This window comes from Canis lupus, chromosome 20 (assembly GCF_003254725.2).
Source record: "Canis lupus dingo isolate Sandy chromosome 20, ASM325472v2, whole genome shotgun sequence".
Classification (NCBI taxonomy): Eukaryota; Metazoa; Chordata; class Mammalia; order Carnivora; family Canidae; genus Canis; species Canis lupus.
In genome coordinates, this window is record NC_064262.1 from 1,171,981 (window position 1) to 1,196,948 (window position 24,968).

The window sequence follows — 24,968 nt, forward strand, 5'->3', positions numbered from 1 at the left end:
TTAGATAAGTTGGCAAAGCTTCCTGACCACTCAGCACGGCAGTGTGTGAATTTGGGGTCTCCTGTCTGGTGTGCTGGGCTGAGCTCACAGCCTCACTCCCCATGGGCAGCAGCAGTAGCTACTGAGCTGTAGAGCTGGGCAGGAGCCACAGTTCAGTCCATGCGTGTTGGCTCACATGGAGGTACACCAATTCCCAAGGTGGACTGAGAAGCCAGGACAAGGGAGAAGCTTAAGGTATCAGGTCCAGAGACAGAGCTGCTTCCTTCTCCTTCTCTCTCACTGAATTCTCCTTCATCGGAGAAACACTTGGATTGCCAGGAAGCTTCTCTATCCCAGAGCATCTTGATGACTCTCTGCCCCAAGGGAATTCTTATTGCTGATGCCTCCCCCCTGGTCATTTCTCAGCTGTACCAAGAGCTTAGGCCTGATCACCTCTGGAGGCCTCAGCTCTTGGTCCCTGCTGGGTTCAAGGGGAAGGGGCTGGTGTGAAGTTTGGGTACAGGTCCTCACTACACTGGCACAGCCTCTGGTGCCTTTCTCCCTGTAAAAGTTGCTTGTCCCTTTCCACTGGCTGTGGTGTTGTCCTCCACATACCTGCCATTTGTCCTAACTTGGGGTGCCTGAGCCCCTGATATCAACTAGGATTCTTTGTTTGGAAACCATAGATAATGGTTCCACCCAACTTAAAGTGTGGGTGTTAGAAGGATACTGGTGGGCAGCTGGGGAATCAGGCCTGGATAGAGGCTGCTGGAGGTTTGGGAAGCAGAGACTCCTGTGTAGCAGGACCATCCTGGTGGATGGGACAGAATCCTACCATCCTAACCTCCACTCAGTAGGTGCTTCTGCTCAGGGTTGTTCTTACCTGAATCACATGTTCTCTTTGTCAAGAAGAGGGGAAGTTCTGTCTGGGAGAGGATGTGGACAGTCAGAACCATGTTCATGTCTGCTCTAGCCCCTCCAGTCCGGGCCCTGCCTGGCTGGCAGGAGAGGCTCCCCAAGAAGCCTTACCCAATGATTTCCCCTCTGTCTCTCTGAGCCCCCCGCAAGTGTATCTGTCAGCCATATCCCCTCTTTCCTTCCAGAGATTGACTGTCTGTGTTCTCCTTTGTGTCTTGATCAGTCTAGCTAGGGACTCCTCAATTTCGTTGATCTTTCCAAAAAAAACAACTTTTGACTTTGTTGATTTTCTTCTACTTTTTGCTTTCTATTTCATCAATTTACACTCCTATTTATATGATTTCCTTTCTTCTACTTACTTTGGGTTTAAAGTAAGCTTCTTGAAGTGGAGCTGTACATCATAGATTCAGTGCATCTCCTTCTCTAATGTAGGTGTTAAAGCTGCTGTGTCTCCTGGTGACCGTTTTTACTGCCTATGGCAGTTTTGCCTCACATGTGTGTAGTTCAGGCGTTACCCAGAGAAGTGGGCAGAACTTATATGCAAGATTTGGGTGTCTCCTACTGGCCTATCCTCCTTCACTCTCTGGAACTCAGATTTCTGCTTTCCTCCTCGGTTCCTAGGCTCCCGAGATGGCACCAAGTGGGAGCTGCTCTTAGGTAAAACCCATTAAAAACAGTGATCTCTCAGTACCATTTCCTCCTCCTATGTGCTGCCTCTCCTTGAACTCCTGCTTGTGTGTGGCTCTTCTCCAGGGTTTTCAGACAGTTACTTTTTATATCTTGTCCAGGAGTTATCATTCGTTTTCTGCAGGATAAGTGGCCTAGTAGGCTCATGGTGTAGGGGGTGGAACTCCTCCTGTTTGTGCCAGTTTTCATCACACTGCCTGTGTCACAGACACCAGTGACGCCACTAGGGTGTAAAGATGGGAAGAAGGGCTGTGGATGTTGCACCTTCTCAGTGCCTTTGGTCCCTCCAAGGGTCTGCCCCAGCCATGGACTCTCTGTGCTGCCTGTATACTGAAGGCCAGGCCCCCTCCCCTATGTTGCTGGCTGAGGTCTTGGCCAGCCCACACACCCAGCTGGCTCCTGGATGCCTCTCACTGGAGACCGCATACACACAGCTCGTTCAGAATGGAACTCACCATGCTTCTCACCAGCTGCTCTTGCTTCTCTTTGGTATAGACACATTCTCCTCTCCCCTAATCTCTCTTCAAAGGAAGCCTTGTTCCAACCACAGTGTGATTTCTGGCCTCATCCTCTTGTCTAAACCACAAATCATCTGCATGGCCTTTTGACCCTGTGCCCTCCCTCTGCGGTCTCCTCATAGCACTACCTGACATGGACCTTGAGGAGAGGCCATCTAGAGTAGGGATATGCCTCATTACAACTCCTCAGTTCCTCTCCACAACCGAGATCCTTTCCGTAGCATCTGGGGCCCTTTGGGCTCTGGACTTGCCAGCCTCTACTAGCTCTATTCCCCATCACTCCTCCTCACTCTTGTCTGGGCTCCAGCCAAGCGGCACCCTTGCTCACATGACAGTTCTTTCATGTGCCCATGCCTGCTTTTGTGCTGTGTGGCATGTATTTGGCCTGCTTCTCTGCCTGTTGGACTCTCTCTGTCTTCAGCTACACTCTTGCCTCCTCTCTGAACTGTCTTGACCCTTCTAAGGTAGAGTTGGGTGATCTCCCCTCTTCACATACCTCCATGATAATACTTTGAGTGCTTTGCTGCAGTTCATCATGTTTCTGTCTCCCCAACTTAAGTGGTGGGCAGTGGCCTTGCCTGGTTTATTGCAGTCCTCCTGACATGTTGTACAGAGCCTGGCCCAGCAGGACACACTGAGGTCAGCAGAGAAGTCCTTTAGGGCTGTAGGTGGCCTGCGCCGGGTGGGCTTCTAGCACTGTGAGAGATGTGCACATTTCCTGTTGGGTCAGCACATGTGCCCTGTCTACCAGGGCTGAGAAGCCGATTGTGCTCAGCAGGTACATTTCAAACTCACTCTGAATCTCCATAAGGAAGGTAAGACTCTTTTTCCTAATCCTGAGGAAGGAAAAATTAAGATATCTGTACCACCTCACCCTCCCACCTGAAAGAAGACTGTTTACTTTACTGTCTGGATGGAGCATGCTATTGAAGTGGGATGAGACCTGAGCACATGATAGGCTGGCTGTGGGCTGTAAGGGACTCACTGTGTGTGTGTTTTGGAGCTGTCCTTGTTTGGGTCCTCCCTGCAGAAAGTGATAAAAAGTATGATAAATGGTTTTCAAAGGTGTATAAAACATGTGGCCAGCAGGTGTTGATGAAAGAAGATAACAAAGGGACTTCTTGGGATTATTGGTAATTATCATGTGCCTACTTTTCACAGATGATTTTGTTAATCCTCACCATAGTGTAGATAGAGAAACTGAGGCATGGAGAGGCGAGGTGACTTTCTCAAGGTCCATCACATAGTAAGGTTCAGAGTTGGGATTTCAAAATAGGTCTCTGGCTCAGAGTATCAATGATGCACCTGATGTGTCTGGTGGTTCACTGTAGGCACTTGAGTGACCATCTCCTGTCTGTTCCTCTCTCCAAACACATGCCATCTTTTCTTGTTCTTTGTTAGCCTCATCCATCAACAACGAAGAGACCACACTTGAAGGCCAGGGTTCATGTCCTTGTGGCAGCAACTACCGATTGCCTGTGTGCAGGCCCTCTGCTCTCTTCCCTCATATCCAAACCAGCTCAGTGCCAGTCATCTTGTAGCTGCTTCTGAGTATTTGTGGAATATACATAAAAGCCAGCAGGATCCTTCCTGCAAATGCATGCTGTTTGCTTGCTGTTTGAGCATCTAGGACTCTGAGTTGGGAAGTTCTCAGAGCCTCTTTATAAAGGAAAGGCAGTGTTCTTTCTTGCCTTTGTCAAGAGGAAGACACAGGATGGTTTGGAGAGTCTTTTGGTTCTTGGAATTGTTATAAAGGAAAGGCAGTGTTCTTTCTTGCCTTTGTCAAGAGGAAGACACAGGATGGTTTGGAGAGTCTTTTGGTTCTTGGAATTGTTGCCATTCTCATATTTCAGTGTGCTTTACTTACTCTTCCTGCTTTGTGGCATCCTTGGGAATGGCCTCAAGGAAGACGTTCTGCCTGACCCCATGAGGAGGCAGAGGGTGGAGGTGGTATGGGACCAGGAATGATCACCATCAGCTGAGTTAGGGCCACCACAGTGACCCTCAGAGGAAAGAGGGACCATGCGAGAGGAGATTCCACCTAGCCAAGGTCTGCTGATCTGGGGAGGGTGAGGAGAATCTTCCTGGTAGCATTTTGCCTTCCTGGTCATCACTTTGGGTCAGGCAGTTTGTGGATCCAAGCCCTCCTATTGTGCTGAATGTTTCCTACCTCCTAAAGCTTTGTAGGACAGACAGGGCTCACAGTGACACAGTTCCCATAGGGTGTAGCTGTAGGTAGAATGGGAAGTAATCAGCAGTTGGTCTCACACATGTGTACACACGCATGTAAATGTATACATGCACACATGTATGCTCACATTCACAGACATCCCTTCCAGCTCTAAGCAGAGTTGGAACCCTGTGTTCACTCCTAGGACTTGCTAGTTAAGGAGCCACATGAGGAAGTCCGTTTCTTTCTGGGGTTGAGTGCACTCCATGTATTCTGTGGCTGGATCTGCTCCCCATCAGTGTACCCTGCCTCCTTCTCTGGCCCAAATACAGAAACCTTCTATTTCCAGAAACTCAGAATCTTCTTAAAGATCGAAGACTTGCCATGATTAAAGATATGCATCAATATGTTAATTCTGCAAAGAGTTTCTAAACAGTATTTTGAACAGCAGTAGCTTCGTTGGAAGAATTTACATTGCCCGTTGTATTCTTTATTTTTTTTCAATTTTTATTTATTTATGATAGTCACACACACACACAGAGAGAGAGAGGCAGAGACACAGGCAGAGGGAGAAGCAGGCTCCATGCACCGGGAGCCCGATGTGGGATTCGATCCTGGGTCTCCAGGATCACGCCCCAGGCCAAAGGCAGGCGCTAAACCGCTGCGCCACCCAGGGATCCCAACCCGTTGTATTCTTTAATAAAGACCTATTGAGAAGCATTGTAGGGAGGTGGGAAGAATGGGGACTTCATAAGCACAGGAACCTGAATTTAAACCCTAGCACTGCCATCTCATGGCTGTGTGAGTTTGACAGGGCTCGTATGCAGCATCCACTCAGTAAGTAGCCGCAATAATGGTGATGAGGTATTTGCTGGAGAGTAAATATGTAACCTCCTAAAAAGATTCCTGAAGATCATTGCATTGTTTTAGGTAGCCTAGTTTATGCTTTTGTTGACTTGAAAGTATAAGTCCAGTTCACATACTTTGTTCTCTGTCTCTGGTCAGATACCATTCTGGACAAGCAGAAGTGACTCAAGGCTTCTCTCATGAAGCTCCTGTATTTGTAGGGTGGTCAATAGCTATGGATCACTTAGTGCAACAGTAATTAGAGTAATTATAAAGTATATCTAAGTGCAATGGGAGAAACAGTTGTTTGGATGGGAGGAGAATAGAAGTCAGTTAGGACCTTGACCGGAGCCATAGAAACCAGCTCAGGCTGTCATAAACAAAGGGGGAAGTCATGGGAGGGATGCTGGGGGCTTGCTGGTGGGTGTGAGGTGTGGGGCCATGGTGGGGGCTTCCAGGCTGTTCCAGCTGCTGTCACTGTGTGTTTTATCAGTCACTCTAATCTGGGTCATTTCCTCAATGTTCAGATTCGTGGGACAGTGACTGTGGGGAGCCTGAGTAAGGTACCCGCCCCTGATGAGTGCACATATCTTGCTCCACTTAGAAATCGGGCAGCACCTTCCCCTGACTCCAGGACCCTAAGGTGGAATTCTAAAGGGTGCTGAAGAAGAGTTGGCTGGGTCTTGGACGGTCAAACAATAGAGCGTGTGGGCAGGCCCTCGAAGGTTCTGCCTGGCTGGCAGGCACAGTAGAGAAAAAGAGGTATTTCTTTGGAATGCCAAAGGAAAGTCTGGAGTGTCTGTGGAAGGGTGGGTGCTACTGTGGGGAATGAGCAGGCTTTTCCAGGTGGCCGAGACCAGCTTGAGGAATGGTGAGTGTTACTCAGTTTCTCATATCCCTATCGCCAGAGGTAGCCCAGGCAGAGATTGTAGATGGACCCACAGAGTTGGAGCAGACTTCTGAACGGCTCCCACAGCCCAGACGATAACTTGTCATCAGCGTGATTTCCGCCATCTTCTGTACCTTTGCCTCTGGGCAGTGCCAGGGGAGCAGACTCATAGCCCTGTGAGCCTCACACTGGCTCCAGGATGGTTATTCTGTGTACTTGATGTTTTTTTAGTCCAAGTCTAGGTGCCTACAATGGAGGGAGGACAGTGTGGCACAGAGCCCATGATCTCGCTGGGAGGCAGGAAGCATTGTTGACTGCCCACTGACCACAGTTCCAGGCTGAGGATTGCACCTGAGCCACAGGTCACCTGCTGCTAGTGAGAGGCTGCTTCTCAGACTCATTCACCTCATAGCTCTCTGCAGAACACTTTCTAACCCCTTAGCACACCTGATTCTAGGGTTGAGGTTCACATCAGGTTGGAAAGGATTGCTCAAGAAGCCTCTGGGTGTGGGGGAGTCCACAGTTGTGAGCAAGGCTGCCTATGCTTAGTATGTGTATTCCCTGTGACCTGGAGCAGGGGATGTAGATCAAGCCTTGTTCTCCGCAAGTAGCCATAGTTCAGTCTCATGTCACGGGTGAGCAGCGTCTCTGAACTCCTAGTATTTATAGTACAGTGAGAAGCAGCAGGCAGCGGAGTTGAATCCTGACTCCCCTTCTCCCTCCCCCATCTCTATCTTTTCAGCCTATGGATTTTGATACAAGGGTAAGCTCGCCTAGCCCGACTCTTGCTTATTTCAGGTGGCATGTTGTTACCCTGCGCCAGAAGACAGCCCTGCCTCGCTCACATTTTATTCTCCATCATTACTTTTTAAAAGGTGTTCAGCTAGAAAATTGCATATTATTTCCTCTGTAAAGGTTTCTCCTTGCTGCCTTTGTGTAGCATACAGCTGTCATAACCACAGTTAATATTTTGTGTGCCTGTGCTTGCAAGTGCACGGTGCGGGGAGAGAGATAATCAGGCCATCCTCTTGGGCAGCAGCCTTCCAGTTTGGCTTTTATGAACTGGATTTTAAAAATAAATAAATAAGATTATATCACTCTCCTGCTTAAAATTCTCCAGTGACTCCCCACTGTTCCTTGAAGACAGTGTGTACTCCCTGGCATGGCCTGCCAGGCCCTGCACAGGCAGCCTTGTCCTGGCTTTCTCCCCGTACCCACTGCTCCTCCAGTCTGTGTGTCCTGTTGTCTGTTCTGTTCTTCCCATGCCTCGAGCGTGTTGCATTCATTCCTATATAGGAGCCTTCACATGTGTGTCTTCTCTGTTGGTAAGGAGCTGCCCCAGGATCTTTGTGGGCCTCCTTCCCTGTCATTTGGCTCTCAGCTCAGTTGTCACCTCTCAGAGGGGCCGTGTGTGGTCACTCTGTTACTTGGTCGTCACCCAATTGCCAGACTGTTTGTTCTCATAGTCCTTCATCAGCGCCCGGGATAACGTTAACTTGTTAGTGTTCATCCGTCTATTCCCATGTTGCGTGTCATTCGTGAGAGTATTCACTCCGAGAATCATCTGGCTATGTGAGCATCTTAGGGCATTCTTGTGGCCGGCTGACTGAACAAACGAAAGGGATCTTTTCAGGGAGAGGCAAAGGCCATAGCAGGGATTATGCAGAACATCCGAGCCAGGAGACATTATCTGTGAGGTGGGAGGTGTTGGCTGCACCAGGCGGGCTACTGAGACCAAGGGCTCCACTGCTTGCTCCAGGGAATCCTCTGTCACAGAGGATGGCTGTGGCAGGTGTGGCCGCGGGAGTCAGTGGTCCTGTCCACAGCAGAAGCTTTCATCCACACACTTGGCTGAGGCCCAATTTTCTATTTTTTCCTGTGGAAGTCAAAATGTTTTTTATGTAAAGTTTCCAGTTTTGTAAATACTGGTGACAGGTTTAGTTACAACCAAACCAACCCAAAACTACCTAACAGAATAAAATAGGATCTTGCAGTTCCTGGGCCACTAGCTTGACTTTCCTTTTTTGACTCGTTCTTCCAGCCATTCAGCAAATGCTTGGTGACCCTAACTGAGTTCAAAGCTTCAGATATGCAGATGAAAGTTTGCTGTCTTCAGGGGGTTCATGATCCCTGAGAGGGACATATGAGTGCTCCAATGCAATGCTGAATGATAAGACCAGGACAGGAGGGCCCCTTGGCCAACCAGAGGAGATTGGCCAGTTGCTTGGGGTATTCACCATATAGGAGGGTGCCATGTGGTTCATTGTTGCTCTGTGCAGAAGTGGGCTTCCTCCTGCCCACCCCCTTCTCTTGCCACTCCACCACTAAAGGGAATTTTGTATCGGGGGGGGGATTGTGTATCAGTTTCCAAACCTTACCATTCCTGTGCCCTAGGACTCCATTAGAATGCAGAGGTGATACTGGGATATCTTACGACAGGCTTGCTTGGAAAGATTATACCAGGTAGGACTTTATTACTCTGGGAGATGAGGCCCATTTACTTTCATATTTTAGCTCTCCTATGTACTTACTGATGGGTAACCTGATTACTCTGTGCCTCATTTTTCTTGCCTTGTAAGTGGGTTTAATAATAGTTCTCTACCTTACTTGCTGTTGTGTAAATTAAAGGAGCACTTAAGTAATTATTTATTAACTGTTAATAAATGCTCACTGCTGCTTTTATTGATTTGTCCCTGCTTGTTTCATGAGACTTCTCTGATCCTTCTTTTTGTTATAACCAAGATTGTACTTTTTACACGATATGTAGGTGTCTCTAGGAGGAAGTAAGGCTGCAGAGCTTGTGGTACTTACTGGATCAAACATGTCATGTACAGAGTTAATTGGCATCAAGCATTTTCCACTGTCCCCTCCCCTATGGTCTTGTTCTTTCCTTACTTGAGCTATATGGAGTCAGCAAGCTTTGGTTGCCTCAGAAGCCATCTGTCCTATGATCTGTCATACCTTAATCCTCTGTTCTCTTGTTCTCCGGGTGTGGACACCATGACCATGCTAGAGATGGAGAGACCGGGGTCTCAGCACTGCAGCCTGTGAGTTGAGATTGGGAAAGAAACAACCTGAGCAGATACCAGCCTTCAGAATGAGACCATTTTCATGCAGCTCTTCCTGGTAATAAAAGGAAATGGGGGCTGCAGAGAGAGCCTATGATATTTTGGCAGATGGTCTTGTAATAGAATGTTTTTTCAAAGTTTTCTGTGAGGCATCAGTGACTCTTAGAAAATGTGCATTGAGTAATGAGGAACAAACGTGGCTTTGAGCACTCCCTCTCCATGGTGCATTGCTGTGTTGCCATCTCTTTTCTGGCATAATAGGTGGTTTCCAAACATGAGAATGGTAATCCCAGAGAAGTGGCCTCTCCGGACTTCTCACGGACTCTTGGGAGCTTGGACGTGGTTCTGGAGTGAGCAGCGCCTCTGCAGCTCTGACCCTGCCCATTCTCCTCCTGGGCTCTGGCCTGGCCGGGAGCCATGGGATAGTAATGAAGCAATGCCTACAGTTCTGCCTTGCTATGGTGAGCTGCAGCCCCTCTCTTGAACCGTGCTGAGCTTGTGGAACAGTGTGTACCTGTATATGCTAGGTTGTGGAAGGAAGGCAGGGCTGGATTCTTAGGGGCTAGTTTCTCCTTCAGACCCAGAGCAGATACACACAGGCATTCCTGGGACCCCTACATCAGGGCAACATTGCAACAAGCTCTTATGGCAACCCTGTGAAGCTACCTGGGTTCAGACAGATCAAGCATCCCATCTGCTGCCTCTTGGCAAATAATTATTAGAGTCAGAATTTGAACCCAAGGCTCTTAACCATCCCAATGTACTGTATATTCTTAAAGGTTAGCATCTCTTGGAATGCCTGGATGGCTCAGTCAGTTAAGTGTCTACCTTTGGCTCAGGTCATGATCCCTGGGATTGAGCCCTCCATTGGGCTCTCTGCTCAGCAGGAAGTCTGCTTCTCCCTCTGCCCCTGCCCCCCACCCCCCCACTCCACTCATGCACTCTTTTTCAAAGAAATAAATAAAATCATTTTTTAAAAAAGGTTAGTATCTCTCCCTTCCCCAAATCAACTTCCCACTATCCTTTGTTTTATATTTTTTAGCAAATATTTCCTGCATGACACTGGGGGTAAAGCAGTAAATGCAGCATAGCCCCCACAGCCTCCAAGAACTTACAGTCTAAAAGGGGTACAAGATAGTAAACAGACAAGCAGACACACAATTTGTCTTGTTGGAACATATCTCTGTACATACACAAGTATATACACATCTCATGTTGGCATCTGGTGAGACTTGGCAGTTTATGTAAGCATATAAATGTGCTAGATACCGTAGCGGCTATGTAAACATGCATAGCTATATGTACAGATGACACATGTAAATACAAGGTGTGCTGTCATATCATCTTCACCATATAGGTAGGGGTTCCCATTTTCAGGCCAGCAACCTGAGGGAGGGGCCTTGTTTCTCTCCTCTTCCCTCGCATTTCATCAGTCAGTCTCCTGTTGGGTCCGCTTTCCCACCACGACCTGGCTCCATTGAGGTCCTCATCATCTGATTACTGCATCAGCTTCAAACTGGTCTTCTGACCTCAGGATTTTTTTTCTTAATATTTTGATAACTTTATTTCAGTATAATTGGTTTTTTTTTGTGATCCTCTGTATTTTAAAGATTTTATTTATTTATTCACGAGAGACACACAGAGAGATAGAGGCAGACACAGGTAGAGGGAGAAGCAGGCTCCATGCAGGGAGCCCAATGTGGGACTTGATCCTGGGTCTCCAGGATCACCCGCTGAAGGCGGTGCTAAACCTCTGAGCCACTAGGGCTGCCCGATCCTCTGTATTTTTAGCATCTTTATTAATATATAACTCATATACCATAATATCAGTCATTTAAAATATACAATTCAGTGGTTTTTAGTATATTCACTGAGCTGTGCAACCATCACCACAAACTAAGCTTAGAACATTTTCATCATCCCTTGAAGAAACATTGTACCCCTGAGTCAGTCCACATTCTCCCCTCCCCAGAGCCCTGGGGAGCCACTAATCTGCTTTCTATGTCTGTGGATGTGCCTACTCTGGCTATTTCATAAAAATGGACTCATGTAATATGTGGCCTTTTGTGTCTGGCTTCTTTCATTGGTTTAAAGTTTTCAAAATTCATATTATTATACATATCAGCACTTTGATCATTTTATGCCTGAATAATATTCCATTGTGTGGTTATACCATATTTTAAAAATCCATTCATCAATTGATGGACATTTAGGAGCTGAGAATGGAGGAAATGGGGAAAGATTGCTAATGGAAATGGAGTTTTCTGGGGGTGATAAAATGTTTTGGAATTAGATAGTGGTGATGTTTGCACAGCCTAGTGAATATACTAAAAACCATGGAATCGTAGATTTTAGAAGGGTGAGTTTTATGGTATGTGAAATATGTATCAATAGAAAAATCCAAAACCATTTTTTAGAAGGAAGACAGTTACTGTAGATAGACATATGAAGAAGGAAGACATTCAGGACTAATGAGGGAAAAGGAACATTGATGTGTGGCTTAGGTGAGCAGGAAGTTGACATATAACATCTCAGAGAACCTTGGTATCAATGCAGGTGCAGATTATCTCAGATCATCTCAAAATTATATTTGTCTTTGAGATTTACCTTTTACATGAAAAACCTGTTATCTTAATAGTGGGAGGTGTGTTTTCTTTTTTGATTAGATATTTAATAAGAACCCTTTTACTGTCATGCTAATCATTCTTGGTTGCCATTTATTATTATTTTTAACTATGGTATACCAGTATACTGCATTTAATGCTTTATGTGCATAATCTCATTTGACTTCACAGCAGCCTCATGGGCTGTAGATGGTGCTAATCTCCCCATTGTACAGGTTGGGAAACTCCATTTTATTTAGATAAGTTCCGACTGGACCAAAGTCACTAGGTAGGAAGTAGTGGATCTAGTATTCAAGTTTAGTTTCTTTCTACCTCTGAAGCCAGCCCCCTAAACCACTATCTTAGATCATCTTTTAGAATTAGAGTACATTATCATTAATTTAAAGGAAGGGTGTGGTACATAATTTAGACCCATCATGGATCTTGGAGCATCTTCGAAGTGCCATTATAATCATCATTTATCTTATTACAGGTGTGATGTAGTAGTACCTTGTTACTCAAAGTAACATGACCTAGGAGCTTAGTAGAAATGTGTAATCTTGGGCTCATCTCAGACCTGTAATTCAGAATCTTTATTTATCAAAATCAGAGGTGAGTCTTATGTGCTTTCAATATTTGAGAAGCACTGTTTTAATACATGATCTTAGAAGCATCCAATTTGATGATCAGCCAGTGATTTGACATTATTAAAACACACAGTTCAGGAGGAGAGGATATGGTCCCAAAATGTTGTGTGGTTGGTGAACTGGGAGTCAGGAAACCCATGTTCATCACCCTACATCTGGGTGACCTGGAGCAAGTCACTTAATCTGAGTCATTTTATTCATACATGAAATATTAAGTTTTTTGTCTCAGTTTTTTTTTTTAAAGAAAGCACTTAAAGCTATCAACTTACCTCTCAGATACTTTATTAGCTATGTCACACTTTTTGTTTTAAATGTAGAACTTTAATTTTTTAATTTTGAAATTTCTATTGTTATTTTTGCTTAGCCTATGAGTTATATTTAGGAAAGCATATTACTAAACCCATTTTTAACTGTCTTTTTATTATTGATTTGTAATTATAATTTCATCAGAGAAGTGGTCTGTATGTTGTTAATTTATTTTTGTGGGTGTGTCTTTAGAAGGATGATTTTTTAAAAATTTTTATTTATTTATGATAGTCACACAGAGAGAGAGAGAGAGAGAGAGAGAGAGAGAGAGAGGCAGAGACACAGGCAGAGGGAGAAGCAGGCTCCATGCACCGGGAGCCCGAAGTGGGATTCCATCCAGGGTCTCCCGGATCGCGCTCTGGGCCAAAGGCAGGCGCCAAACCGCTGTGCCACCCAGGGATCCCTAGAAGGATGATTTTTACAAGTGTTCCACTCAACTCTAAAAAGAATATAAATATTCAAGTTTATTAGATCAATCTTGTTAATCTTAGTATTCAAATCTTCTAAGTCTATATTAACTTCTTTGCAATATTAAAGGAAAAGTGTTCAGTATTTCACCAATAAGTATGATGATCTCTAGGTTTTGTATACATGCCTCTTCATCAAGCTAAGGAAATTTCCTTCTGTTACTGGTTTATTCAAAGTTTTTTTCATAAATGGTATTTATTTTTGCCAAATACTTTTCCTGAGTCTATTTGAAATGACCACATGATTTTCCTCCTTTTGTTAATGTGGTGAGTATGTTGATTGATTTTTACATGTTAAAGGAACCTTGGACTCCTGGCATACATCCTGGTTGAGCATGGGATATTATTTTTTTTTACATATCAATGGCATTGATTTGCTAATTATTTTTTGGTTAAAGATTTTTACATCTCTTTTCTTAAGTAATGCTGGTCTGTAAATTTCTTTTCTTGTAATGCCCTTGTTTGGTTTGCTGTTATAATTTAATAGTCTCATAAAATGCATTGGACAGTGTTCCTCCTCTTCTGTTGCTAGAAGAGTTTAGAAATGGTATGGTTTCTTCCTTAAATATTTGATAGAATTAACTAATCGGTGTGAAGTCATCTGGGCAGCAAAATTATTTGAGGTAAGGTTTTTAAAAAATTTGCTTTATTTTGTAAATAAGGGGGAAATTATATTAAGCTTATCACAGGTATACAGTTCACACATTTCTATTAAAGCATTTATCACATTGTATTTATTGGTTATTTTGGTAATTAAACTTAATGGAGGGCAGCCCGGGTGGCTCAGTGGTTTAGTGCCGCCTTCAGCCCATGGTGTGATCCTGGAGACCCGGGATGGAGTCCCATGTCAGGCTCCCTGTGTGGAGCCTGCTTCTCGCTCTGCCTGTGTCTCTGCCTCTCTCTCTGTCTCTCTGTGTTTCATGAATAAATAAATAAAATCTTTTAAAAAAATAAAATAAACAATGGATCTGTAAGTTTATAGTTTTTAACTCATCCAGAAATTTTTCATTCATTGTTCTTCAAATATTCAGATACTTTCCTTCTCCCCTTCTCCTTTCCACAGGTATCCAATTATATATGTGTTACTAGTTGATACTGAAATTGTTCCATTGGTCACTGAGGTAGTATTCAGTTTTTCAGCCTTTATAGGATTTTACATTTCAGCTCACAAATTTCTCTTGGGTTCTTTTTAATAGTTCCCACTTATCTCATTATGTTCACATTTTCCTTTAAATCCTTGAAAGTATTTATCATACCTATTTTGGAGTCCTATGCTAATTCAATCATCTCTGTCATTTCCAAGTCTAAAGAAAAGGACTAAATTTCCTCCTGGTTAGGAGTCATGGATTCTTGGGGATCCCTGGGTGGCTCAGCGTTTAGCGCCTGCCTTTGGCCCAGGGCGTGAGACTGGAGTCCCCGGATCAAGTCCTGCATCGGGCTCCCCGCATGGAGCCTGCCTCTCCCTCTGCCTGTGTCTCTGCCTCTCTCTCTCTGTCTCTGTGTGTCTGTCTCTCATGAATAAATAAATAAAATCTTTAAAAGAAAAAAAGTCATGGATTCTTGAGTAATAGGTTTAATTTCTAAACATTTGAGGATTCTTCTGGGGATCTTGCTGTTCTTAATTTCTAATTTAATAATTTTGTGATCATAGTGGATACTTTGTTTTATTTCATCTGTTTAAATTTCTTGTAGCCCAAAGTAAGGTCTATGTCCACTTAGGAAGAATGTGTGTATCTACAGTTGTTGCAAGTATTCTATAATGTCAATTAGGTCATGTTGGATGATAATATTGTTCATGTCGTTCTTATCTTTGTTGATATTTCATCTGGTTCTATCAATATTTTAAGAGAGGGATGTTAAAGTCTTTAACCATGGGTTTGTTTATATTCTTTAGTCTGTCAAATTTTTATGTTTGAGAGTTTTGTTATTAGATACACATTTATAATTGTTATTTTTTCTTGAATAATTGTCTCCTTTGATTATGAACTGTTCCTCTTTATATCTGGTAATATCTTTTTGAATGCTCCCTTATTTAATATTATAACTACATCAGCTTTCTTATACTTAGTGTTTGCATGATATATCTTTTTCCCATTCTTTTTTGAAACCTCTTTGTGCCTTAATATTTAAGATTTTTTTTTTTTAAGATTTTATTTATCTGGGCCACCCTGGTGGCTCAGCGGTTTAATGCTGCCTTCAGCCCAGGGTGTGATCCTGGAGACCTAGGATCGAGTCCCATGTCAGGCTCCCGGCTTGAAGCCTGCTTCTCCCTCTGCCTGTGTCTCTGCCTCTATCTGTGTCTCTCATGAATAAATAAATAAAATATTTTAAAAAATAAGATTTTATTTATTCATGAGAGACACAGAGAGAGAGGCAGAGACATAGGCAGAGGAAGAAACAGGCTCCATGTGGAGAACCTGATGAGATTCGATCCTAGGACCCCGAGATCACAACATAAACCAAAGGCAGACGGTCAACCACTGAGCCACCCAGGTGCCCCATGAGATGTTTTTTTTTTTTTTTAAATAACATATAGTTAGGGTTTTGCCTTTCACTGGTCAGTATGGTAGGCAGAACAGTATCCCTCCAAAGATCCCTCTTAATTTCCAAAACCTATGAATATGTTCCTTTGCATGGTAAAAAGGACTTTGCAGATGTGACTAAGTTAAGGATATATGATGAGATATTATCTTATATTACCCAGATGGGTCCAATGTAATCTCAAGGGCCTTTATCAAAGAAAAAGGAATGTAGGAGATTCAGAGAAGGAGGTGTGATGATGGTAGCAGAGGTCAGGGTAACATGGGGTCATGAGTCAAGAAATGGGGCAGCCTCTAGAAGCTGGAAAGGCAAGGAAATAGATTCTTTCCTAGAGCATCCAGAAAGATACAGTCCTGCCAACTCCATGATTTTAGCCAAGTAAGACTTGTATGATACTTCTGATCTCTAGAAACGTAGAGAATAGATGTGTATTAAGCCACTAAGTTTTTGGTAATTTCTTACAACCACAAATAGGAAATTAATAGAGGGTGTTAAATCTGTTTGTTTAATATGGTTATTGATATGACTGAATTTAAATCTGCCATCCTGATGTTTGATTTCTGTTTGTTCTGTTTTATTCCTCCATTGCTCTTTTCATGTAGGTTTTTTGAGGGAGAGGGTAGAGATGAATCAGTATATTTTAAGAATTCCATTTTATCCACCCAGTTGACTCTGTATTTGTGACCTCTTTTGTTACTTTTTTAGAGGTTGCTCTAGAAATTACTTGTTTTTCAAACTTAAGACTGTATTCAAAAAGTCCATTACTTCAGGAATTATTTAAGAACTTTACAAAAGCATTCTACTTGAGGTTTTTCTGAGCTTCTCAGATCTTGTATTTGTAGTCTTTAACTTTGGAAGTTCTTGGCCTTTTTCTCTTCATTCTTTTGCCCCATTTTCCTCTTTTCTTACTAGGACTCCAATTAATATACACTATACCATTTGATATTGTCCTGTAGATCTTGAGTGCCCTGTTCAATTTTATTTTTCATGCTTTATCTCTTCGTGTTTCAATTTGTATAATTTAATGACTTGTTTCTAAACTCACTGATTCTTCTGCTCTGTTCAGTCTTCTAATAAACCTATGATTTCATGCTATACTATGTTAGAAATTCATTTTTAGCATTTCCATTTGGTTGTATTTTATAGATTTGTATAGTGTTAGTGAAAATGGTGGAATAAGGACCTCTGAATATTCTTCCTTCCATAAAAGCAATGAAAATGCTCAGAGTCAATTTTTTTTTTTTTTAACAGAACTCTGAAAATTAACCAAAGCTTACAGCAATCCAGGAGCGTTTGTTCAAGAAAAATGATGAATCTCAGTAAGAACAGTTATCTTCATGGGATTTTAAATAGTCTTATTCTCATTCTTCTTTCCCCCAACTAAGCAGTAACTTTGAAAACCAACAGCCACAGTCATGGTAAAAACAGCAGCCTGGCAACCACTGGATGGAGCAGAGAAGGATTGAAGTTCTTTAAAGTCCCATGCCTAGAGAGTTGTCATTATTTTTCCTGTCTGGTGGTTTCTGGAAGAACCTACTTGCAAGGCTGTTGTTATTTGACATGACTCAGAGGTTATCCAGCAAAAACATCCTTTCCTAGGAGGCATTTTTCAAAAACAACCAGAGGCAATTGTTGAACACCATGGCTGCTTAAGGAGGTGCATAACAATTTGGGCAAATAGGGCAACCCAAAAGCTTAAAAAAAAAACTACCCACAGCTAAGATCATACTCAATGGTAAAAAGCTGAGAACTTTTACTTTAAGATGAAGAACAAGACAAGGATGTCCATTGTCACCACTTTTATTTAACATAGGAAGTCCTAGCTGCAGCTATCAGACAAGTAAAGGAAATAAAAGGCATCCAAATCGGTAAAGAAGTAAAACGTTCACTGTTTGCAGACGACATTCCACATAGAAAGCCCTCAAGACTCTGCCAGAAAACTGCTAGAACTGATAAATAAATTCAGTAAGGTCACAGGATACAAAATCAATATATAGAAATCTGTGTTTCTATTAACTAATAATGAAGCAGCAGAAAGAGAAATTAAGAAAACAGCTCCATTTACAATTGCACCAAAAATAATAAAATATCTAGGTATAAACTTAACCAAAAAGGGGGAAAAAAATCTATACTCTGAAAACTATAAAAACACTGATGAAAGAAATTGAAAATGATACAAACAAATATAAAGATATTCCATGCTCCTGGATTGGGAGAATAAATATTGTTAAAATGTCCACACTACCCAAAGCAGTCTACATATTTAATGCAATTGCTATCAAAATACCAACAGCATTTGAAAAAAAAAAAAAAAAAAAAGCTAGATAACAAGATGTTCATAGAAGGCTTTGAAAAGCTCCAACATATTCTTGGGAATCTAGAAGGCCAGATGAATGGGTGGGGCTGTGCACAAGGAAATCTCAAAGAGATTCACAATTAGATCATCATAATCAAACTGTCGAATGCCAAAGTCAAAGAGAGAAGCTTGAAAGTAACAGGATAGAAGCAATCCGTCACATGCAAGAGATCCTCAATAATATTAATAGTTTATTTCTTATCATAAATAATGGAAGCCAGAGAGTGCCCATCTCCCTGTAGAAATTCTCTGTTCACATATCTTGTCTACCTTTCTCTACTAGATTCTTTAACATATTAGTCATAGTTACTTCAAAGTCCCTCTGTGTTACTTGTAACATCTGGACCATTGTTGCATCTGACTGCATTGAGTATTTCTCTTTATGGTAGGTCATTATTTGTGTGCATGTGTATGTGTATGTGTTTACATTTTTGATTGAGTGCTTAACCTTTTGTGTACACAAAACATTAGACACTGCATTATATATGTCCAGTGAAGGTTTTCTTTTCTATGAGATCATTAGTCTGGGGGCTTGGGTGTTTTATAATGGCATATAGTTAGATTTTCTTTTTCTTTCTTTTATCCAAAGTGAGAATCATTTTCTTTTAAGGGTGAGATTAATCAGTTCATGTTTTGTATTTATTATCTATTCCTAAATGAGAAGTTACAAACTTTAGTGGTTTAAAACAATGAAAAACAATAAACATTTACTCCCTCACAATGTCTGCAGATTGGGGATCTGGGCACAGCTTACTTGGGTGTCTCTGTCTCAGGGCTACAGTCTCATCTGAGGGTTCAGGTTAGGGCAGCTCTTTTTTCCATGCTCCATTGTGCAGCTGTTGGCAGGGTTTAGTTCCTCACTGACTGTTGGCTGGAGGTCTCCCTCAGTTCTTTACTGTGTGGATGTCTCCATAGGGCAGCTCACAACATGGAAGCTTCCTTCTTTAGTGTGAGCAAGACAGAAATCACTGTTCTTGTAATTGTAAAGTGACATTCTATCCCTTTTTTGCCATATTCTATTCATTAGAAGTTTGTCACTAGGGGGCGCCTGAGTGGCTCAGTTGGTTGAGTGTCACTCTTGATTTCGGCTCAGGTCATGATCACAGGGGTTGTGAGACAGAGCCCTAGGTCAGCTGGTCAGCTTGTGCTGGGCATAGAGCCTGCTTAAGATTCTCTCTCCCTCTGCCCTCCACCCCAAAAAGTTTGTCACTAGGTGCAGCCCACACTCAAGGGGAGGGCATCACACAAAGACAGGAGTATCAGGACAGGATCATTGGGGACCATCTCAGAGGCTATCTACCACATATATATTGTGATATATATAAGTAAGTCAGCTGACTTATTCCTATAATTTTATTTGGGATTTTCTGTTTATATCCTCTTCTCCTCTTCCCCTCATCTCCTTCAACCGCCCCCCCCCTTTCTCCTCATTGCTACATCTTGTTCGCTTCCCCCACCTCATTTTACCCTCCCCTCCCCCACCCACCCTCCTTTGCCTTTTGCTTTAATAGTCCTCTTCCTCCTTCCTCTCTTTTCCCTCCCTTCTCTTCCTCCCCTGCCTCCTCTTTGCCATCCCATTCAGCTCTTCTTCTGAGGTAGTTCTTAGATGCTGGTTGGAGTCTGTCAGTTGGAGTTCCAAGTTTTTCAGCTCCTCTATCATACATTTTATCTTCATCTCCTGCTGCAACATTCTGGATCACATTTATGTACTACTTCCTAATTTGCTAATTTCTGCCTTACTGCCCTCAGTTTAGGGTTTGTCTTAACCATTTTATTTTTTTATTTTGGAGAAATTTACATTTATAATATTTACCTGTTTGGGGGTTTACCTGTTCCAGGTTTGTAATTCCTTCTTTTTAAACCAGGAGTTCATGTATCTTTTGATATCCTTTAACATTCACTTTTAAAATTCTTTTTTTATTTATTTTTATTTATTTATGATAGTCACAGAGAGAGAGAGATTGACAGAGACATAGGCAGAGGGAGAAGCAGGCTCCATGCACCGGGAGCCCGACGTGGGATTCGATCCCAGGTCTCCAGGATCGCGCCCTGGGCCAAAGGCAGGCGCTAAACCGCTGCCCCACCCAGGGATCCCACATTCACTTTTAAAATTCTTATCAATTGGAAATTTAAACACTGGCTGAATATTTGATGATGTTAAGGAATTAATATGGAGGAGTATGCAATGGGACTATAGTTTGGTTTTGGAAAATAAACGTCCTTATCTTTTAGAGAAATATATTGAAGTATGTACAGATGATCTGCTGTAAGAAATTTCAGGGTAGGGAGGGGGTGGGGAATGTAGGTGAAACAGGATTTCCTTTAGCTTATAAATTTTGAAGTTTAGTGATGGCTGTCTGACATTTTATTAAATTATGTCTTATGCTTAAATGTTTACATAATAAAAAGTTTTTAAAAATCCTTTGTCATGATGTCCCATAAAATTAATTTCATCAGGAGTGAATTCATATTCCAGTTGCTGATTTTTTTGGTAGCTTTTCTAAGCATCACATTTATTCACATATTTGGGATTTGGTTTGCAGGCCCGTTTTGAGTTTTCAAATCATTTTGATTTTTGTCTTATTTTGCTTTGCTTTCTCTCTCAATTTTGTTTCTCCCTGTCTAGTATTTTTCTAGTGGTCTACACCTGCCACCCAAATTCAGAGACCGGTGTTATTGTGGCCTTCTGAGGCCCCTCTCCATGATAGTACTAGTGGTGCTGCAGAGCTGGGACCTGAGCAGGGCAGCTTGATTCATTTGTGGCCTGGGGCTGAGTGGACTGGAGCTTTGGCCTCTGGGCTGAACCTCAGCCCTTCAGGAATGTTTTACATCAGCTTCTTATTCTGGGGAGCCCTAAGTTCCGGGTGGCAAGCCCGACTCCAGTTCCCCTGCTCTGTAGAGCAGGCTTTGTTCCAGCTGCCTCTGCTGACTCCAGACCCAGAGCCCAGCAGGTCTGTGGCTCCAGCCTCACCTACTGTTTTACATTCCTGTTCTGTTGGGCATTTTAATCTTGTTTTTGAACCTACCCATGTCTTTTTGCTCTCCTGTTCGTATATTTTATCTGTTCTTGCTATGTGTTTAGAGCTGGGAAGATGCATCAAAGTATGAACTCACTGTGCTCTCTTGACTGGAGGAAGTCCTTGACTAAATCACTGAAGATTCTTTTCATTCCCCATTCAAAGAGTATAATCCACCAAGTAGATCTTCATAATGGTGATATTTTGCCTTTGTATTGGAGACAGCATACTTTATTCAGTATTTTTTTCCCAGAAGACTGACTTGGTAATCTCCTTAGAGAAAATAACAACCCGCTACCCCACAAGTTATTCTGCCCGTGGCCTCCCCAGCACACATCCCTCTCTAAAATTATCTTATTTTTCTACACACACATTTGTCTCTCCTACTGGGATCTAAGTTCCATGAGAACAGAAACTCTTTCTCATTTCCCTTTTGTATCTGCAACCCCTCTGCGATAGTGTCTGTCATATGGTAGGCACTCAATAATGTTCTGATAAATTACTGGATCAGTCACTGAAACCTGCCTGTGCCTCCTTAATTCCATGGTCATGCTGCGAGGTGCTGCTGCATGGCCTCTTGTGAGTGCTGGGAGGCACGTATTGGACCATGGCAGCTATGCAGAGTGGCCAGTGTTGTCTGAGGCCCACCTTCCATTCATCATAATAGTGTCCTGGAGTCCTTGCACCCAGCCAGGCATTGACAGCCAAGTGTTTGTATCACATTCATTTGCCACACCTCCTTTTCATGTGTTACCTCCTGTCCATTGTTACTCACTGGATTTCATTATAAATCTCAGAGAAGAACAGAGCAGGTAGGTGGTGCCTGTTAGTAGGTGAGGTGGAGGCAATGAGCCTGCCACCTTGCTGGCTTGCTGTGATGGAGCCTATGGCTTTGGGGATGTGCTAAGGCAAACCAGGCCTTCCTCTCACAGAACTTCCGTTGCGGTGGGTGAAACAGACTCCTAGCTCTCTCAACAGTTAATCACTTCCTTACTTGGCATTAGCTTAGTGGTGTTACAAATTGACATGGCTATAAAAGGAGACCTCCATATTCTTAGCATTTCTTCTTGTGTGTGAATAGTCTCTCTGTGGCCTGAGGAAGTGTCAGTGGTTGGGGAGCTTTGCCTGGAGCCTTAGCTCTCTATCCCATTTCTGCAATAGATGTCCATGCTGGCACAGGCCCGGGAACCATGAGCTGACTGTTCCTGGAGCCACTGCCCAGAGGAAGCATCCTGATGTGTCGGCGGGAGGGAGGACAGACAGATGCTTGGAAGAGCCTCCTCATCTACTGCCCCACTGGCCTCAAGTGAATGGCAGCAGAAGAGCCTCATGGCAATTTTGCTTTCAGATGTCAGCTTTCCGGTTGGCTGGGACTCTTGGCCAGAAAATGGCAAGTCTGGAGCCCCGGGAGGTATTCCTGTACTGTCTGCTTCATTGTGTCAGACCAGCTTCTCCTCTGATTGTATTAGGGACTGCTGATGGTTAGGGCCCAGATGGCTGCGGAGGGCCCAGCACAGATTAGCCACGCGCCCATTCCTGGGACACTGCCTCGGCATCATGCTTTGAAAAATCCTGTGAGAAATCCCCAGCATTCAGTATCACTGTTTGTATTTAGCTTTCCTGAAGTGTTGGCATTCCAAAGGCATTCCAGAAGCCTTCTTGGCATGTTTAGATATTCTGCAGCAGTCTCAGGAGCCAAGTTTCTGCTCTCTTCTCCATTCTGCAGGTAAGCAGACATGCCCAGGAAAAGGAGAGCAAATTGCTTAAGCTTACGAGCCAGTCAACCCAGGGGCCCAAGCCTTTCCCAGGGGCTGTCACCACTCTGCGCTTGGCTCCTCATCACTGGCCCCTGCTGGGCTTTATAAAGTTTTCATGTCAAGGCAGTAGCATTGCCAAGGAAATGGGCTTTCAGAACATTGATCCTTCTCCTGCTCAGTCTTTTTGAACAGTTCAAACCCATGTGCTGACACCATAGTGTGGTTTGAAGGAAGCAGCTCAGGACTTGGAGTCACTGAGACATTGTTGACTAGCTCTGTGCTCTTAGGGTCATGATAATTTAGTGACACAGGAGCCTGAAATGAGGCCCTTGTAGGGGGCAGACAGCAATCAGATGGCATTACTTCTCTGAGCCAGCCCTCTGGGGGTCTCAGATCCTGGGTGGGGGCAGGTCCTGGGTCCTTATCCCACAGAGGTGCTGAGAGGCTCCAGGGCCGTGGATGTCCCAGACAAGAGGACACGGCTGTGATGCAGGTATCCCTTGGTGATGCAACCTGCTGTGGTCCCTTTTCTGCAGGGGTTTCCCTAACCTTTCACACAGCCTGTGGGCAGGCACTTCTGCTGCAGGCTTGTCTATTGTACCTGAGTGAGCTGGAACAGTCACCGAGCTAGTTAAGGGTGGGGCAGTTTCAAGCCCAGGTGTGCTGGCTCCAAGTTGCTTGCCCTGGTTAGCCAAACAAGCCCCTTGGCCAAACTGTAACCTTGAGGGAGGGTCCTCAGCCACATGCACCAGCCAGTCTGTTCCCCTTCAGGTAGGTGAGGGAGCAGCTGTCCTCTCCAGCTCGAGGGTTCTGGGCTTCCAACACCGCTCACCTTTCGGATCCCTGACCCCTGGAGCAGGGAGTTTGCCTTGCCAAAAGAAGGGTATTCTAGCATCCCTGCCTCCGGGGACTCATGTGTGAGTCAGTGGCACGGTCTGGTGCCAGGGGTGAGGACTCTGTGGCCAAGGAACAGCTCTGGTCCTTCTGGGCTGTGTGGCCGTGAGGCCGTGCAGCTCTGCAGTCTGGCCCTGCACCTGCTGGGGTTCAAATCCCAGTTCCTCCCTCACAGCTGTGAGCCGGGATGGTTACATAGCCTCTCCATTTCTTCTCCTACAAGGACATCATAATAATCCTGTCTACCTTTTAGGGGTGTTGTGAGGGTCAGGTGAGAAAGTCTGTGGGAAGCACTTGGACCAGTACTTGGCACATAGGAAGCACTTGGTAGACATCACCGGTCTTCTGTGAAATGACTCTAGCAGCTGTGCAGCTTGAGGTTCTCTGGTGAAGACTAAACACCTCACGGTACATACGTGGCCTGGCCTAACATAGGTTTGAGGCTCCTGGTCACTGCTGCTTGCATGGCCGGTGTCTCTGTGAACAGAGCCCCCGTGCCCCCCGCTCCCAGCCCTGTTCCTCCCCACAGCTCAGCCCAGCTGCTGCTGGCTAATTCAAGCTTTGTTCTCTCCCCACTAGGCCAGGGAGCTGGAGAGCCGGGAGGCAGAGCTGAACCGCCGTGACACCTTCTACAAGGAACAGCTGGGGCGCCTTGAGAAGAAGGTAAGGCTTGGGTCAGCTGCCTTTGGAACCAGAGTCCATCGTGGCTATGGGGGAGAGAGGAGCCTGCACTCCCAGTTCCCCGTTCACCCCAGCAGCCGGCCCCCTGTGGACCTGCCCTCCTGTGTGTGGCAAGCACCACACCCTCGCCCTTTCCATAAATTGTATTCACAGAGATAATTGGTTTTTAATTTGCCCGCCTTTTGTGAATGTGGCTGGCTGTGCTATAGTGAAAGTGAATTCACCACACTTTCACCACAGGGCGGTGCTGAGACCTAGCCTACCTTTCTTACTTTAGTTAAGCTGCAGTGGATAAAAATAATAATAACGTGAAGTCCTGCTGCACAAATACATTAAAGTTGTATTACTGATTTTCTTCTGGGAGTTGGGCAGATCAAAGTGCACCGTGGCTACACACTCCCTACTTTTCTAGGGATAAGCCTTTGAAATGAATGAGATTCAAAGACATACGTATCATTGTTACTTTTTTTGTTAACACATAGGACTCTTGAAAATTCATTTGGTAACTTGCTTGCTTTTTTTGGGGGGGGGGGTGGTTAATTTGTTGATCATGACAGATTTTTCAAAGAAATGGCTTAAACCGTGGAAGGAGATGGTTGGGAGGTTTAAAAATATTGTTCTTCC

At 44.0% G+C, this 24,968-nt stretch overlaps 1 protein-coding gene across 1 annotated transcript in view; it reads left to right on the forward strand.

Annotated features, from left to right (window-relative positions):
* Positions 1–24,968, forward strand: part of CHCHD6 (coiled-coil-helix-coiled-coil-helix domain containing 6) — a 248,893-nt gene that overhangs the window by 107,017 nt on the left and 116,908 nt on the right. Inside the window, exon 5 of the mRNA XM_025447910.3 lies at positions 24,243–24,326. Within this exon, the coding sequence (XP_025303695.1) occupies positions 24,243–24,326 (84 nt within the window). The remainder of the gene's footprint in view (positions 1–24,242; positions 24,327–24,968) is intronic.